At 34.9% G+C, this 17103-nt stretch overlaps 1 protein-coding gene across 1 annotated transcript in view; it reads left to right on the top strand.

Moving 5' to 3' along the window:
- The window catches only part of HCFC2 (host cell factor C2), a 41926-nt gene extending 27571 nt beyond the window's left edge, over nucleotides 1-14355 (top strand). Inside the window, exons 9-15 of the mRNA XM_024579603.3 lie at nucleotides 251-303; nucleotides 5791-5968; nucleotides 8981-9184; nucleotides 9787-9860; nucleotides 12212-12352; nucleotides 13046-13231; nucleotides 13856-14355. Coding sequence (XP_024435371.3) covers nucleotides 251-303; nucleotides 5791-5968; nucleotides 8981-9184; nucleotides 9787-9860; nucleotides 12212-12352; nucleotides 13046-13231; nucleotides 13856-14170 — 1151 coding nt within the window. The 3' untranslated portion in view covers nucleotides 14171-14355. The remainder of the gene's footprint in view (nucleotides 1-250; nucleotides 304-5790; nucleotides 5969-8980; nucleotides 9185-9786; nucleotides 9861-12211; nucleotides 12353-13045; nucleotides 13232-13855) is intronic.
- The last annotated feature ends 2748 nt before the right edge of the window (nucleotides 14356-17103 follow it).

Here is a 17103-nt window from a genome sequence, read left to right on the forward strand (position 1 = left end):
AAATATTTTGCCTTTTTTCCAAACATATTTTTAACGAACAGGCATTTGGAAAATAAAAGCAAATTTAATTTTACTTGTTCTTCTAGAAAGGATTTCACTCAGTTATTAAGCAAACTTTTAAGAAACCAAAAAAACTTTGATAGAGATACTACTTTTTAACTGTTAATATGTAAGTTTAAAAAATTTTTTGATTGTATATAATATATTTCATTATATCAGCATATCAGTCTGAACTCTTTCCCTCTTACAGGAGTCAGGATGGACCCTCACAGACAAGACAGTAATAGCATCGTTCCTAACAGTGTAAGTTAAAAAATATTTAGGATGGTAAATGAATGTTTATGGTTATCATCCCATTTTTTATTAATATTGTTAGCATATTATCTTAGGACACAAGTTCTCAACCCTGGCTGTACATTAGAATCACCTGAGATTAAAAAACAAATACACAGGTTCCCAAGCCTTTCCCCAGATCTAGTAGTAGCAGAATCTCTAGGGTGATGACCAGGTAGCTCTGTTCTTAAAGAAAGCTCCATAGATCATTGTGACAGTAGCCTGAGTTAAAACCCCTGGCCAGGAGATGGAGTTAGCCTCATTAACATAGCATGAGAGGCTAATTCATTATTTATACTCACAGTATCTTGAAATCTGTATTTTGACATTTGTAAATATCATGCACATTTTAAATTTCTAAAGGTGTAGTTTCCAAATATATATGAAATATATTTCTTTACCATGTATTTTGTTTACCAAAGAATATGTGTTGCTAAGTTGAACACCTGTGTTTGAGGTTATTTCTTGATTATGAAGTCTTCACAGTAAGCATTTGTGGAGACTAATGAAGCTTACTAGGATTGACACTGTTTTTTTTGTTTATTTTAGATTTATTCATTTATTTTTAGAGAAAGGGGAAGGGAGGGAGAGAGAGAGGGAGAGAAACATCAAAGTGAGAGAGGAACATTGATTGGTTGCGTCTCACAGGCACCCCGTCCAGGGACTGAACCTGCAACCCAGGCAGGAGCCCTGACCGGGAATCAAACGGGTGACTGTTCACTTTGCGGGACAACACCCAACCCACTGAGCCACACTGGTCAGGGCTACACTGTTTTTATCTGGTAAACTGGGGTCTACATTCACAGCAGACTCTTCTCAAGGGAAATGATGTAGCTATAGGCTCACATGTTCTGAACATGGCAGAGGACCTGCAATAAGCAGAAGAGGCTTATTATGTCAAGAATAACAAGTAAAGCACATACAGTTATTTCTGAGGAGCATGTATTAATAGAATACACACACACACACAGAGTAGTCCCTCCTTATCTGGGGGGGATACATTTCAAGATGCCCAGTGGATGCCTGAGACTGTGGATAGTACTAAATAGTATATATTCTATGTTTTTTCCAAACATACATGCCTATGATACAGTTTAATGTATACAATAGGCACAATAAGAGATTAACAACAATAGTTAATAATAAACTAGAACAATTGTAACCATATCCTGTAATAAAAGTTACATGAATGTGGCCATTTGTTTCGGGGGATCCCTTGCTGAAGCCTTCATATAGGCTAAGTGCTTTCTGACATCATGTTGCTATCAATTGGAACACTTTTCTGTTTGTGTCTTTCTGTTACAAATTTAATGTCTTTTCCATCTTAATTAAACACTTATCACACACTGTGGCTGTAACTTTTTCAGTTTTAGGTGCAGCAGCAAAACTAGCATGAATTTTTTTTCCTTCACAATTTAACAGGTAGAAGATTTTTTTCTTACCATACATAGATCTTAGCGACCTCAGCCTATGATTTTTAAAAATTTCTTTGTTGAAATTTCACCTTCTTTGGCATATCCAAATTGCCCATATTACAACTTTTGCACCTTGGAGCCATTGTTAAGTAAAAAGAGGGTTGTTTGAACACAGTCACTGTGATACTGCAACAGTCCATCTGATAACCGAGACACCACTAAGGGATTAGTGGGTAGGTAGTGTGTGCAGCATGGACACGCTGGACAAAGGGGTGACTCTCATCGGGCAGGGTGGGGCGGGACAGCGAGAGATTTCATTGTGCTGCGAAGAACAGTGTGCAGTGTGGAACTTAGGAATTATTTATTATTTGTTTATTTATGAAATTTTCCATTTAATGTTTTTGGCCCGTGGTTACCGAAACCACAAAAAGCAAAACCATGGCTAAGGGGGGGTTATATACACATATGTTATATGTTTACATGTTTTATGTGTGTGTGTGTATGTGTGCATCTATATATATTCTTACAAATTTAGGTGGTACTAGAAGGTTTGTAATGAAGAACAATAGTTTCCTACTCTGTCCCCCTGCTCTTGATTATGCCTCTCTAGAAACAACTGCTTTCAGCTTTTTTGACTTTCTTCTGATACCTGTCTTTGTGCTTTTAAATAAAATCCTTATGCTACCACTTCTTGACTTTCTGGTTTTAGATGCATTGCTTTCAGTAACAGAAGACGAAGCCTTGATGATCTGTCAGCATATTGCCATTTCTTCCCCTTCCCCTTTCCACATCCTTTAAATGTTTTTAGATGAATTATTATTTGATGTTTACATGTCAGCTGTGAACAGTGACATACTCACAGGTGAGCCATGTAGTATGCTATGAGCATCATTCCTTTTTCACATAACTTTTTGTTTTTCCCGGCATTAACTGCCTCACTTTTCCATTTGCTTGGTTTTCTTCTTGCCTCTCATTAATTTATACTCAAATTCTTCAACAAAATTATAAAACTCCTCTCAAGATATCAAACATATAAGGTAGTTTTTTCTTTCCTTCTTTTTTTCCCCCTTGAAGTCATCCCTCTTGAGCCCTCTGTCTTAAAGCTCTAGTCTTACTGGCCCTTCTCTAGGCCTGCTACCCAGCTGTCACCTTAGAACTTCCATTCGTTTCGTGTGAGGCATTGCTTCTCTCCTTTCCTGTGTCAGAGCCCATGTGTCTTGATCTCATTTTTCCTCTTTCTTGGTGGTTCCCTTGTATTGCTGTAAAACTTCCTCTAGTCGTTTTCTGAGAAAGGGTTTATGAAAGGTAAACGTTTTGAGAATTTACATGTCTGAAAATGCTTTTGTCCTTTTACATCTGATTGGTAGTTTGGCTGGGTTATAGAATTCTATAGCAGAAGCTTTTCCCTCAGAATTTTCAAAGGCGTTTTCGTCCTGTCCTTTAGCATTCAGTGTTGCTGCTGAGAAGTCTGATGCTACTGGAGTTCCTGATCATACGCATGTGACCTAATTTTTTTCTTTTCATTCCGTGCTCTGACATTTCAACAGTGACGTGCCTGTGACTTCACTCATTGTGCTGTGTGCTCAGTGGACCCGTCGTTCACGGCTTTCGTTACTGGTTACCCCTTCCCTCCATTTTCTCTTTCTTATTTTTTGAACTCCTGTTAATTATTGAATGGTACTCTTGAACTAATCCTCTGATTTTACAATTTATTTACTGTTTTCTATACTTCTTTCCGCTTTATGCAAAATTTCTTCACTTGTAAATCTATTCAGTTTTTAAAATATATTCAACCACATACTTAATTTCTTTTTTTAAAAAGATTTTATTTATTTACTTTTAGAGAGAGCTGAAGAGAGGGAGAAAGAGAGGGAGAAAACATCAATGTGGGAGAGATACATCTTTTGGCTGCCTCCCACATTCCCCCAACTGGGGACCCAGCCCACCACCCAGGCATGTGCCCTGACAGACAAACCAGCGACCTTTTTGTTTGCAGGCTGGGCCTGAATCCACTGAGCCCCACCAGCCAGGGCACACATACTTAATTTCTAAAAGCTTGATATTATTCTCTACTTCTTCTATAGCATCTTATTCTTTATAAATATAGTATCTTCCTTTATCTATTTGAGAATTATGCTTTTTAAAAAATTGGGAGTTATATTCTACACTCAGCAATATTTGGGTTTTTTCAACCTCTTTTTAAAAAAATTTACTTTGGTCTTAGACTTTCATGTTAGAGGCTGTCATCAAATGTGATACTTGGCTGTCCTTTCATTTTTAAAGTGAGGCATCAAAAGGAGCTTGGAAGATGTCTTCGTCCATTTAGGCTGCTAGAACAAAATCCCGTAGACTGCGTGGCTTATAAACAACAGAAATGTATTTGGTGTTTCGCTGTTCAGCATGCAGACTTTCGCTGAATCCTCATTTTCAGCTTGGGTACCTCTCCTCCATCATCACCTGAGAACCACTATACCACAGTCCAGAGCCTCACATTTCAACCTTTCTACTGATTTCCCATCCGCAGTTAGAATAAGGGAGAAGAATTTGTCTGACTCTCTGTGCTGGAAGGGCAAAGCTGGGGCTGCAGTCACTTTTTATAGTCTTCCCTATACGCGTCCTCTGGTGTTTACTTGCACCCTGCAACTCGGCCTCCACAGAACCTGATGCCTCCAATTCCCAAGACTTTCTGGGCTATTTGGCACCAGTGGTTTGCCTCATAGTGACTTTCCACCTCCAGGCTTTTAGCTTTCAGTTTTTCATGTTTTATATCGTCTTACCTACTGCTGTCTCTTCTCCTATTCTCTTTTTCCTTTTAAGTATATGCCTTTCTATATATATTTTAAAAATTCCTTTATGATTATTTATGGTTTGTGGAAGAACCTCCTGAAACACATGTGTTTAATCTACTATGTTTAACCAGAAATTTCAGGGCTTATTTATCCTTATTTTACATAATTCTAGTTAGAATGGATCTGATTTTTGAGCAAAGAGTACATTAGAGACACTATAACATGGAGACTTTGGAGTGAAATCAACCTAGTTCACATTCTAGCTCTGCTATCACTGGTACCTGAGTGTGGGTAGATTAGTTAAGCTCTCTGAGGCTCATTTTTTTCCTGTGTAAAAGGGGTCATATTACCCAACTTACAGAATTCCTGTGAAGATTAATTGAAATACAGACTTTGTAAATATGCATTACAACCCCGTCACACAGCACAGTGCTCCCTAATGGCTGTGGCTCTCATCGTCATTTATTAATGGTAGCACCGTCACTATCAGTCAGAAGAGAACTACAGGGCGTGTTATGGACAAGCCTCCGCAGAGCCGTGAGAAATTATAGTAGCAGCAATATTGGGGTATCTGAATGAAGTCAGATTACTTTTATGTTTCATTAGACCTATAGATATCGCAGTATAGTAACCGATATTCACACTAATGATTTGAAATAGCAAAAAAATTCAATGTGTTCTTCACAGTATGTTTAAGACAAAGAAAATGTAATTAAGATGATTCCTATCTAAAATTTTAATGATAAAGCATATTATGTCTGGGAATTAAATCCTGTTGTCTGTATGGAAAACGTAGTTGTATGGAATAATTCATTTGCTTGAAGGTTCCATGTAACTGAGATTTTACTTCTAGGGGCCATCAGATCAGTAGTATACATGTCTGATCTTGCTATGAAAGTTTGACCAGAATGTTAAACTCAGCAGCTATGGTGTTAACTCCTTTGTTACATACATATTTACTTGAATACTAACTACAACTTATAAAAATGTAGGTTTTTTCCCCCCAGAATACAGCCTCCCTTTCCCCTTTAGAACTAGCCTTTTGAGACTGGAGATTACATGAAAAGAAATTGCTTTCTTAAACTATTATAAAATTTAAAAAATAATCCTATACAAATTAAGAATATAATTTAAACTTTTATATTTTGGTTAATTTATTTTCAAAATAATTGAGTTGTAAATTATCTTACTTTTTAACATATATTTCTATGTAATTGAATGTTTGATACAATAAACTGTTTTATTTTTTATAGATCAATAATACAATGAACAGTACAAAATCTGAACATACAGCTGCAAAAGGAACTTCAGTGGAAAACAAACCAGATCTCAAAGCATCAATTGACTCTAATGCCATTTTACATTCATCTTTGGCAACTAATGCTTCTAATCATAATAGTTGTGTGGTGGATATGCTAAGGAAAAATGAAGGTATAAAGATAGTGTTTTAAGTAAAGTTAAATAAAGCTTTTCATATTTTTATAATAATGATAGGGAATTTTAGAGTCTTTAAAAAAGTAAATGTTACATGGTTTTGATCCATTTTCAAAATAATAATATGCCTACCATATTGACCCTAGTTAGAGGGATGTGTGACGTCAGGGTACCAAGCAAGTGCTTGCCTGGACGGTCGTGAGTGGTTGTGAGCTCTGGAACTTAAACGAAGAAGCTCTCGTCTGATGTTTGCATTTGGCCATTGTGTTCAGTGTCACTATTCCATTACTCTGTTTTTCTTAGCATTTGTTACTGTTTGATGTTATTTATTTTGGGCAGGGATTTTGTCTCTCTTGTTCACCTTCTATTTTTTCAGCATCCAGATTCATGCCTGGTAAATAGTAGACACTCAATAGATATTTGTTTAGCAAGTAACTGGATTATCCTCAGAAATGAAGTTATTTATGAGAATTGTTGATTAGCCAGTTGTACCCATGGGAAAACTTGTAATTTGGTGACCTTATATTTAAAATAAGTTCATTTGAATATTCTGAAGCCATTGAAATATATTAAGCATTGCCTCTGATTTTACTATCTAAAATTATTTCATAAATCTCATTCTGATATATCCCTGACATAGAAACATATGACTATTTTTAATTTGAAAAAATCATGACAGCTGATACAAATTTAATTATTCTTCAATGATTCAAACTTAGCAAGAGGAATATCCTTTTTATTTGCATTTTTCTTTGTAAGTTGATGATATATAAAAATATTCAAGGAAAATAATTTTCTATAATTTTTGTCATTTCATTACTTGTGGAAGAGGAGAGTGCGTTTGTTTTACTGATTTTCTTATGTAAGGGAATCATTTGGTCAAAGTTATAGAAGCTTTGTCCTAGACTTCAACTTAAATTTCTTTCTTGTAGTGAGTTTCTATGTCTATCTTATTAAAAACTTTATACTCTTGAAAAACAAATATGAACTTTGAGATTTCAAAATCTTAATGCACTCTGTATTCTACACTGTAAGGCAGATTCGATAAAATGAATACTAGGCAAATGGGAAAACCAGAGTACTCATACAGTTATAGTACCTGGCATGCCATAGACACTCGATGCATGAATGAATGGCTACCTGATCTCAGGTTAACAGGAAGAGACTGGGCTTTTTCTCTGCAGGTAGGAGTAGCTGGTATTTTTCAAGAGTGGAAAGTGACATGATTAGGTTTCTTCTTCAGAAATGGCACTCTAGTCTCACCATCAGGAAGGACTATGGTAGGAAATGATGGGGAGACTTGATCAGGGGCTCTTGTGGGACTCTAAAAAGAGAAGCATAGAGACTAAAGCAGTGGGTGGGTTAGAGAAGAGAGAAGGCATCATTTCAGAGACTTTTAGAAAGTAGTATCTATTAGACTTGGAAACTGATTTTATGTGAGAAATAGAAATGAGCTGAATGTGACTCCCAGTTTTTTGGGTTGGGCATTCAGTGGATGAGGGTACTGTTCAACAAGATTAGAAATATAGGAGCAAGAATAAATTTGGGGAAGAGATAGGTTTGACTTTGAACTTACTGTTTTTGAAGCACTTGAGGAACATACGTGGTAAAGATTTCTAATGGGCAGTTGAATACTTATTTCTGGAGTCTAGGAGGCAGTTCTTGTCTGGAAATGTAAGTTTAGAGGTTAAGGGAATCTGAAACGTAAGCTTCATAGAGCAGGGGCTCTATCTGATGTATTCATTGCTAGATACCCAGCAACTGGTACAGTGCCCATGACAGGTATTTGAGAGATGTATGATCATGAATGGTAGTTAAAGACCAGAGAAAGTATGTAAAAGAAAAAAAGAAAAGGTTTAGGAATACCCACATTTAAAGAATCATTTGAAGAAGAGAAGCTAGCTAAAGAGATTGAAACAGGGTTCCTAGGAAGTTAGGAAAAGAACCAAAAAGATTGGTATCATTTTTCCTGTCTGTAGTGGGCATCATAGCTTGTGACTAGTGTATGCATGCCTCTCTCTACCACAGGACTATATGTTTATGAGATATAGTCCATGCCCGCTTTGTTTCACCATTGTAGAAACAAGCACAAAGTCTGGTAGACAGTAAATCTTCAGTATTGTGGAATCAGTGGACATTAGTCATAAAAGAAACAGCTTCCAAAAGGAGTATGTGGCCAGCATAGAGAACACCGCAAAAAGGTGAAGTAAATGAAAATGGAAAAGTATGCCTTCGAAATCACTGAAGTTTGCCAGAGCCATTTTATTAAAGTCTGTAGTGTTTTAGAAACGCCACTTGGAGATGTCCAGTCTCCAAAGGAAATAGAAACTGCCCTGAAGAGAATTAACGAGGAGAGAGAGTAACTGGAAAAGACTTGGGGGGTCAAGGAAGATGAGAGTTTGTTTGCTAGGCTCGATAATGTTATGGACTGAGGGCCAAAAACTGCTGAAGAGAAATAATTGTGAATTCTGAAGAGAGAGGAATGATTGATGAGAGGATCCCAAAATGCAGGGGGAAGAATGGGACCAAGAGCACAGGAGGATAGATTAAACTTCCGTAGGAGACAGGTCAGTTCATCCTCTGAAATGGAAAGAGAAGATGGAGAGGAGGGGCACAGTCATAAATCCCTTTTGAGTTGAGGGCAGGAGAAGGCACAAAAACTGATCACATTTATGCCTGATGACCTCCATTTTTTCCCCTAAACTGGGAGGCAAGGCCATTTGATGTGTAATTTAGTAGAGTTTGAAAACAGCTGTTCTCAGAACAACTATTCAATGTTTAGAATGGAAGGGGGGGCTGAGAAGTTGGACATCCATTGCGAATATCATGCACTTTGTTTATCTACATATTTTAGAAACTAATGGGTAATTCATATAACTGACATTTGCAGTGCTCATGTTTACGATTTTAAAATTGAAAAATACCAAGAATTGTATGACAAGAACTATAACGTACAACAATTATCTGCAGGTATTTCATTAATAATTGATCTTTTCCCCTTAATTTCAGGTCCTCACACTTCAGCAAATACAGGTGTTCTAAGTAGTTGCCTGGACTTAAGAACGATAATTCCTGAAACTTCTGTATCCAGTACTGTTTGCAGCGCACAAACTATGGTAACCCAGCAGACCATTAAAACTGAATCATCCAGTACAAATGGGGCAGTTGTTAAAGATGAAACTTCACTAACAACATTCAGTACCAAATCTGAAGGTTTGAAATGTGTTTCACATACTGTATTTTGAACCATTTTTGTATATAAATTCATCAAATTTATTTGTTTTAAATAGGAAATGAAATGTTTCACATAATGTATTTTGAACCTTTATTTATATACAAATTCATCGAACGGTTTTAGATGGGAGTTGCATTTCACCTTAGATTAAATCATCTATAAACATATAAAGCATTTCAATTAAAATCATTATGCAATATACTTTCTGCTGCCTTGTGTAAAATATTTAAATCAGCGCACACTGAAATACAATAATGTGAATATATTCGGCAAATTCTTTTTCCTTAGAAAAGATTAGTTCTAGACTATGGAATAATAGTTCCCCCAGCTTTGATTGATTTCTGATTTTATAGGTTCTCATTTTGTTTCATCTTTGGTAAATGTTCTCTGAAGTTCTAGCTGGTTATCAAACTGTAGAAAAATCAACTTTGTGAATTAGTTTGAGTTAGAGGCTACATATTTCTAATTATTGTGATTTTTATCCCTCTGGCTCTTTCTGTATATTTATAAGTTACATGTTAATGTGTCTGTTTGACAAGTGATTATGGCAATCTTACCCAATGAACTGTTTAACTTTTAGTTGATGAAACATGTGCACTGCCTGCAACTAAGATCAGCCGTGTGGAGGCACATGCTGCGGCGATGCCATTTTCTGTAAGTATATGAGCTGGAGACAATGTGTGTTACAGACGGCTAAATGTGCTCTAAGCAGCTCTGATGCAAATTTACAAAAATATTCCTGGGTGTCCTCGAGTAATGATTTGACATAGATTGAAAAATGAAGAGTTGAGTAGGAAAAATGTTCAAAGTAATGTTAAGTGAAAAGAGCTGGATAAAAAACTATACACACATGCATACTGTGGTCCCAATTTTATTAAAAAATACATGCCCTGGCTGGTGTAGCTCAGTGGATTGAGTGCGGGCTGTGAACCAATGGGTCGCCAGTTCGATTCCCAGTCAGAGCACATGCCTGGGTTGCAGGCCAGGTCCCCAGTAGGGGGCATGTGAGAAGCAACCACACATTGATATTTCTGTCCCTCTCTTTCTCCTTCCCTTCCCCTCTCTCTAAATAAATAAAATCTTTTAAAAAATAAAATAAATAAAAAATACAACCAGGCCTGGCCAGGTTGCTTAGTGGGTTGGAACATCCTCCTGGGCACATTTAAGAAGCAACCAATGAGTGCATAAATAAGTGGAACAACAAACTGATATCTCCCTCTCCTTCTCTGTCCCCCTTCCCACTTCCTCTCTCCCTCTAAAGACAATTAAAAAAATACAGAACATTAAAAAAATACACCTAATGCATAAACATTCATATTTCACCTGAGTCCACACACATCTACACTGCAACGCTAGATGAATTTTTTCCAGGTTCTGGGACTACAGATAATTTTTACTTCTTTATGCTTTTATTATTTTTCTGTACTGAAATGTGTTACTTTCATAATCAGAAATGCATCTATGCATATATATGTATGTGTGTAAATTACATTAACGGTTTTAAGAGTAAAAGGTATGTTACAGAACATAAAACTTGAATGGTTCTATCGCTAGCTGTTTAATAGGAGAACAACAGAATCTTGCAGTATTGGGTTAGGCATACCTATAGCATAGCCCAATAATCTCTGACATTGGATCGTTTTATGAAAGCCGGAACTGATCTGCATGGCACCAAACTTAAAATGTTAAGAATGTGCCTCACAAATATACCAATATTACCTTAATTAGATAAATATAAGGACAATACATGTTTGTGTGCGTGTGTATCTATATGCTTTTTAATTTATTTTTAAATTACCAATCATTTCAACTTTATTGCTATGAGCAAGAGTTTTTATTTGACCTAATATTTATTTTTTAGAGTCTTCAAGAATTGTTTATAGCTTTAGTTTTTTTTCAGTCATGATGGATTTTGGTCATATATTTACCTTCACCAGCTTTTACCTTTACAGAATGTTAAGTCCTAGTGTTCTTAACATCTTTTCAGAGAAGAATTATTAAAATGAACTTTTTTCTCTTATATATGTTTTACAATGCATCAGCCAGAATGGTATTAATATTTGTTATTTCAGTTGGAGTCAGTCATTTTACAAAAGATGTTGAGTTTATACAACTTTAAAAATGAAAATAAGCTCAAAGCTATTCCTTTCTTTAAGAAAAAAAAGGCCTTAAAGACTCCTAGTTAGCTCACTTTGTCATGTGTGATAGCCTAAATAGCAAATAATGTGAACTGTAAGCATGTACCTCTGCTGTTATATATTTAAGACAAATAAATAACTGAAGTGCACATTTGTTTTGAGCTTCTGGAAACAGTGTCCCATTTATAAAGAAGATGGCTTAAACAGGTTAGTTCCAGGGATAAGTATAATTCACTTATCACTAAAAGTAGCTTAAGGTAGAGGAAGTTTATTTCTTTTAAAGCAAGATAAAACATGTAAAACTGTTTAGTCTGTTCCTCTTTAGTATCTATACTAAAAGATACTCAAATTACATTTTAGTTTTGAACATTTTTTCTCCTTTTAGGTTTGGAGAATCACAGGTACTTGAAGTGCAAAGATCACTGAATTTCTGCTAGTTGTTTTTGAATCTAGAAATAAGCCAGCTTGGAATGATTTTTTTTTTTTCATATTAGCTCCTTTTGGAGCAAGTTGTAACGTCACACTAAAGGGATTACATTTTCTGAGAGAGTCTCTGAGATGACAGTGTTCTATAGAACAGCTGGCATTTTAACATACCACTGATTGGAAAGCATGCTAACTCCGGCTAGGTTGATAGTACAGAGCTACTGACTTGGAGAATGCCTGTCACTCCCTATGTTTGAATTGGCATCCCTGTTTCACTCTCAGTTGACCTAATCTGTTAAGAGTTTATTTACTTATGAACTATTAATGTTGTGGTGTTTACCCATATACCTACTTGTAGATCACTGCATGGGTTTATTAAATCTTGAAATTCATTATATGCTCAATAAGAGTCTTCATAAATTTTTCTTTCTCTGAAACTAGAAAGAGACGCCTTCAAATCCAGTGGCCACGATGAAAGCAGGAGGAGAACGACAATGGTGTGATGTAGGGATCTTTAAGAATAATACAGCTTTGGTGAGCCAGTTTTATTTGCTGCCAAAAGGGAAGCAAAGCATCTCAAAGGTACCTATTGATGTATTTTTCTGCATTGTGAGTTATAAGCCTCAAGAATGAGATTTTTTTTTTCATTACTTTGATTGGAGTTACTTGAATGCATGAAATTGGAATCTCACAATCTGTAATTGAGAATTCTATAATATATACCTAGTTACCTTGTATTCTTTTTAAAAGATCTTTTCATAGAATATATCATAAGCAGGTCATTTTAAAAATCTTATATAATCACTGGGCTGAATTTTGAGCCATAAATAATATAGTCTGGCCAGTAAGATAAAGATTTTTTGAAATAGCTCTAATTTTGTTATGTGGTGTGTTTAGAAGATAGAATATTTTTTCTTACTCTGAACTTTATTTCCGATTTCACAATTAAAAAATGTAAAAGCCCCTGTAGGCTAATGAATACAACTTAATTTTCCCTTGATTCTGCAGTCCCTTAAAGTGGAATATGAATATATATATGGCATTAACCCTATAAGAATTATGAAATAGATAACTGCTTCAAAGCATATGGAACTTTTTTTTGAAAATCTGGATTGGGAATTTCAGAGAGAGAATTGCCAAGGAAATAGATATTCAACCATGTGTGATAAGAGGGAAATAAATGTGAACTAGAACTTTAAAACATAATTCATTCTTTAAAAGTTTTGTTTAATTAAAAATAATTAACTGCACTTTTTCTTTGCTATTACATTTTAGATAGGAAATGCAGACGTACCTGACTACAGTTTACTTAAGAAACAAGATCTTGTTCCAGGAACGGGATACAGATTCAGGGTTGCTGCTATCAATGGTTGTGGAATAGGCCCTTTCAGCAAAATCAGTGAATTTAAAACTTGTATTCCTGGTTTTCCTGGAGCCCCTTCTGCAGTCAGAATTTCAAAGGTGAGATGTCAGGTCAAGACTTGGTGACATAAATCATTGAAAGTGTGGACATGAAATAAAACTGTCAGTTTAGAGATTCTTGTTAGTGTCTGATATAATGAGAGATATTTAAAAGGGGTAGATAGAAATTTTAAAAATATTTTTTTGCTAATCACTCACAATGTTTTTAAAGACCAAATTTCAAGCAGAATTACAGCATCCAAATTACAGAAATTCAGGGAAATCTGGTATTCTTCTTAATATTAATTTTGTTCTTGTTTATGGAACCAAAAAGTTTGTGTTGGAAAATTTTAATAGAATACATGAAATTGGATTATATTTTATTCTAAGGTCCTGCCTCACCTTAGAGAGGAAAAGGTCTGCTTTCAAGCAAGAAAAATCCCTTTGTTGGGAAAGTACAGGCAGACATTTAAGCCTAGGTATGTGTTTGAAAAGTGGGCATAAATTAAACATTGCAGATCCAATTAAGGTACGTTTTTTAAACTCAACAATAAAAGTTCTAACATCTAATGCATTTACCTTAGCAAAAACAGCATTTTGTGTACTAAAGATAGAATCAACATAAGTGATAGTAGAGAAAAGTTCAGAGCCTTGACCTGTTATTTGCTTCTTCTTCTCTTCAAGAATGTTGAGGGTATCCATCTTTCCTGGGAACCTCCAACTTCGCCTTCTGGAAATATTTTGGAATATTCAGCCTACTTGGCGATCCGCACAGCACAAATACAAGATAATCCAAGCCAGCTTGTGTTTATGAGGATTTATTGTGGTCTTAAGACATCATGTATAGTGACTGCTGGGCAACTTGCAAATGCACATATTGATTATACATCTAGACCTGCCATTGTGTTCAGGATATCAGCAAAGAATGAAAAGGGATATGGACCAGCTACACAAGTTCGATGGCTTCAAGGTAACAGTAAAAAAGCACCTTTAAATTAAATTTCTTTTTTACTAAAGCTATTGTGATTATGATTATTTATTAGTAACTGGTTATGAAGATTTGTCATTTAAAAGAGTATTCCTTGTATTTCTAGCCGTTATGAATTTGAATTTGTAAGTTCTTAAAATGTATTTGCTCAATTCTAGATCCAAATAAAAACAGAAAAGAAGTAAAGACTCTCTGAGAATTAGTATATGGATTCTTCGTTATAGTTATAGCTCTTTCACAAAGGAACATAGTAAAAATAAGATACAAGCTAGGTTTTATTACCCCAATATATTTTATAAAGGCCATGTAACTCAGTTAGAGTTATTGAGGTGATTCTAGTAACTGGCTGTTTGTACAGTGTGCTGTCTCTATAGTAAATGTTCTCTATATTGTAAAGGCCCTGTCTTTGAGTACTCCCTCTAACTTTATTCTGTTCGAGCAGTATTCCTCTTAACAGCTGTCTTCTATTGGATAATATAATATTCGTGATATTAATTTTAGCAGCCATTTAATTTCTTTGTTTATTCACAGTTAGCACAGAGCTTAAGAAATTAAAAAAAAGAGGCAAGTTCAGAAACTCTGCTTTTGAATTTTTATTATTTTCCAAGAATCATGGCAAAATATAGTGTGTTTTCTTGATTCATACCAGGGTGATATATAGGAATATATTTTTGGCCAAAGTACTTCACGTTGGCCCTTAATTTCCTCATTAATAGATGAGGGAGTTAAAAATATTTTACCTTTACGTTCCCTTTTAGCACATAAGTTCTGTATTTTCATCAGAAGTGAAGTATTTCCCTGAACAATTTGACATCTGTTTTCATGGTCCTAACTTTTCTTTTGCTGAAATTAAAAATTCATAATTTAAAGTCAAAATTAAAGTATATGTCCCCCTTATTGCAGAAAGAAATAAGCACCTTAAAAGGACACAAATTTTGAAAGTGTTTTAAACATTTGTAAGATTTTGTAAGTGCTCTAAATGTTTTATTTTTGCATTGTTTTTACCTCGAAATTGTATAAACTTTTTTACAACTGAAATATAAGCATTAGATAGCTTAATCTCAGGTTCCATTACAACCTTAAAGATGCAGATAGGCATTCTGGATACTCTGCTACAGGTAACCTGTTCTAAACTTTTTAGGGATTTCATGGTTTCACTGCCTGGTCACATCGGGAACCAATATACAGAGCAATAATTAAAGAAAAGGTATTTCCAACTAAGAGCTGCAGTAACTGTAGGGGCACAGGTCTATCTTTTTTGTACCGTGTAACCTTATGCCAGTGTAGGATGACTGAGTAGCTACATCCTCCAACTTCATGTATAATACTCCCAGAAAAGATAGATTTAATAAATGTGCAGAATTGATATATATGTATGTTCCAGTTACTAATTTAAAGTGTATAGAATATTTTAATATATAATTTTTGTAAAGAACTGGGATTTTTATACTACAGTATTTGTAATTAATGTGTTTCACTAATGAAGTTTCTCTTGAAGAAAATATGCAAATTGTTAGATGCATAACGAGTGGTTTCCAAACTCTAAAGGTAAAATAAATGCACTACTATGGTGTTGTTAGAATACCCTTTTTTTGTGGCTGTATGAATCCTTAATCTTTAAATGTGTACTTTACAAACAATGTTTACAAGGAGCTTCTCTGGTTTGTTATCCCAGCACCTTCCTTGGTGAGAGCTTCATTCTGCATTTGTTTAACTCATATGCTTTGCTTTTAGCATATACTTGCTTTTTGCACTAGTAGAATTTTAACTTACCTCATTATTATGTTTGTAATTATTTGTATAGCTTCCATAATATGTCTGATATAGGCTAAACAGATACTTAACCAAAGTTAAAATAAATGGTAAGCAATTTTGCACATACTAAACGCTAGGGTTTATTGTGTGTGTGCGCGTTTAGTTATAAAAAGAGTAAGAATGGAAAGTTATAGTAAGTAATGTTTCAAAGCCCAATTATTTTAAAGATCTGTTTGCTTCATTAGAAAAAGGTCTGGCTTTTAACCCCTTATTCTTTGCATTAACAGTTTGCATCTTGAAGCTTCTCTTAATGACAAGGAATAAGCTGGCTGTAAGCAAAGAATGGAGTATTTGTTTGAGTGTGCACATTTATACCTATTTAGTATTTGGTTTAATTTACTTTGCTTAAATGCCTCTAATGTTAAACCAGGAGGTGAATATGAACCTTTGGTTCTAACATCTATCTTATTTTCTAGAGGGAAAGGCATTCTTTCTCTACCAGGGGATTTGTTAAAATAACTAACATTTTTACTTTGAGAATTAGCCCAGAATCTGTTATTATTTTTTTAGCATTTGTAAATTAAGTTCAAGTCACATTTATCTGTCTGATAAGTGGTTGGTGACTTAAAGATGCTGCTGAGAAATCTCTGTGGCTTTTTCATTAACAGTTAATAAGAGATCTTTGACCTGTGTGTTCATGACTAGAATAGATTGGGGTAAGTGATAAGAGAAGTGCATTTAGCTTCTTATGATTGGCACGTTTCTAAGTGAAGATCCCTTTGAGTAGCAGTGGGCTATATTATGCAGATATCATAAGAGGATTTACAATGAGTTTGAGTTAAATTAGTTTCTTTACTTCTCCCAGATGAGTAAGCAATTCAGATGTACAAGTCTTTGTGCTACATTCCTCTTTCTGGGCTCTGCAACCTTGGTTCACATATGTAGTAAAAAGATTTTGATGTTGCATGCTCTTAGAATTATGTTTTCTAAAATATTGTATTGGTTTTATTTCAGTTTAGTAAACTTTTGGCAGTTTGACTAGAAGTAGGGTATTATAAATTCACTTTCATCTGCATTTTTTAAAAAATGGAAATAATCTGATTGCATGTATAAGGCCCTCTTATTCTATAACCGAATTACATAAATATAATCATCCATAAGAAGGAGAAACTGTTGATCCATTATTTCA

The sequence above is a fragment of the Desmodus rotundus genome, chromosome 3, assembly GCF_022682495.2.
Source record: "Desmodus rotundus isolate HL8 chromosome 3, HLdesRot8A.1, whole genome shotgun sequence".
NCBI classification, from domain to species: domain Eukaryota; kingdom Metazoa; phylum Chordata; class Mammalia; order Chiroptera; family Phyllostomidae; genus Desmodus; species Desmodus rotundus.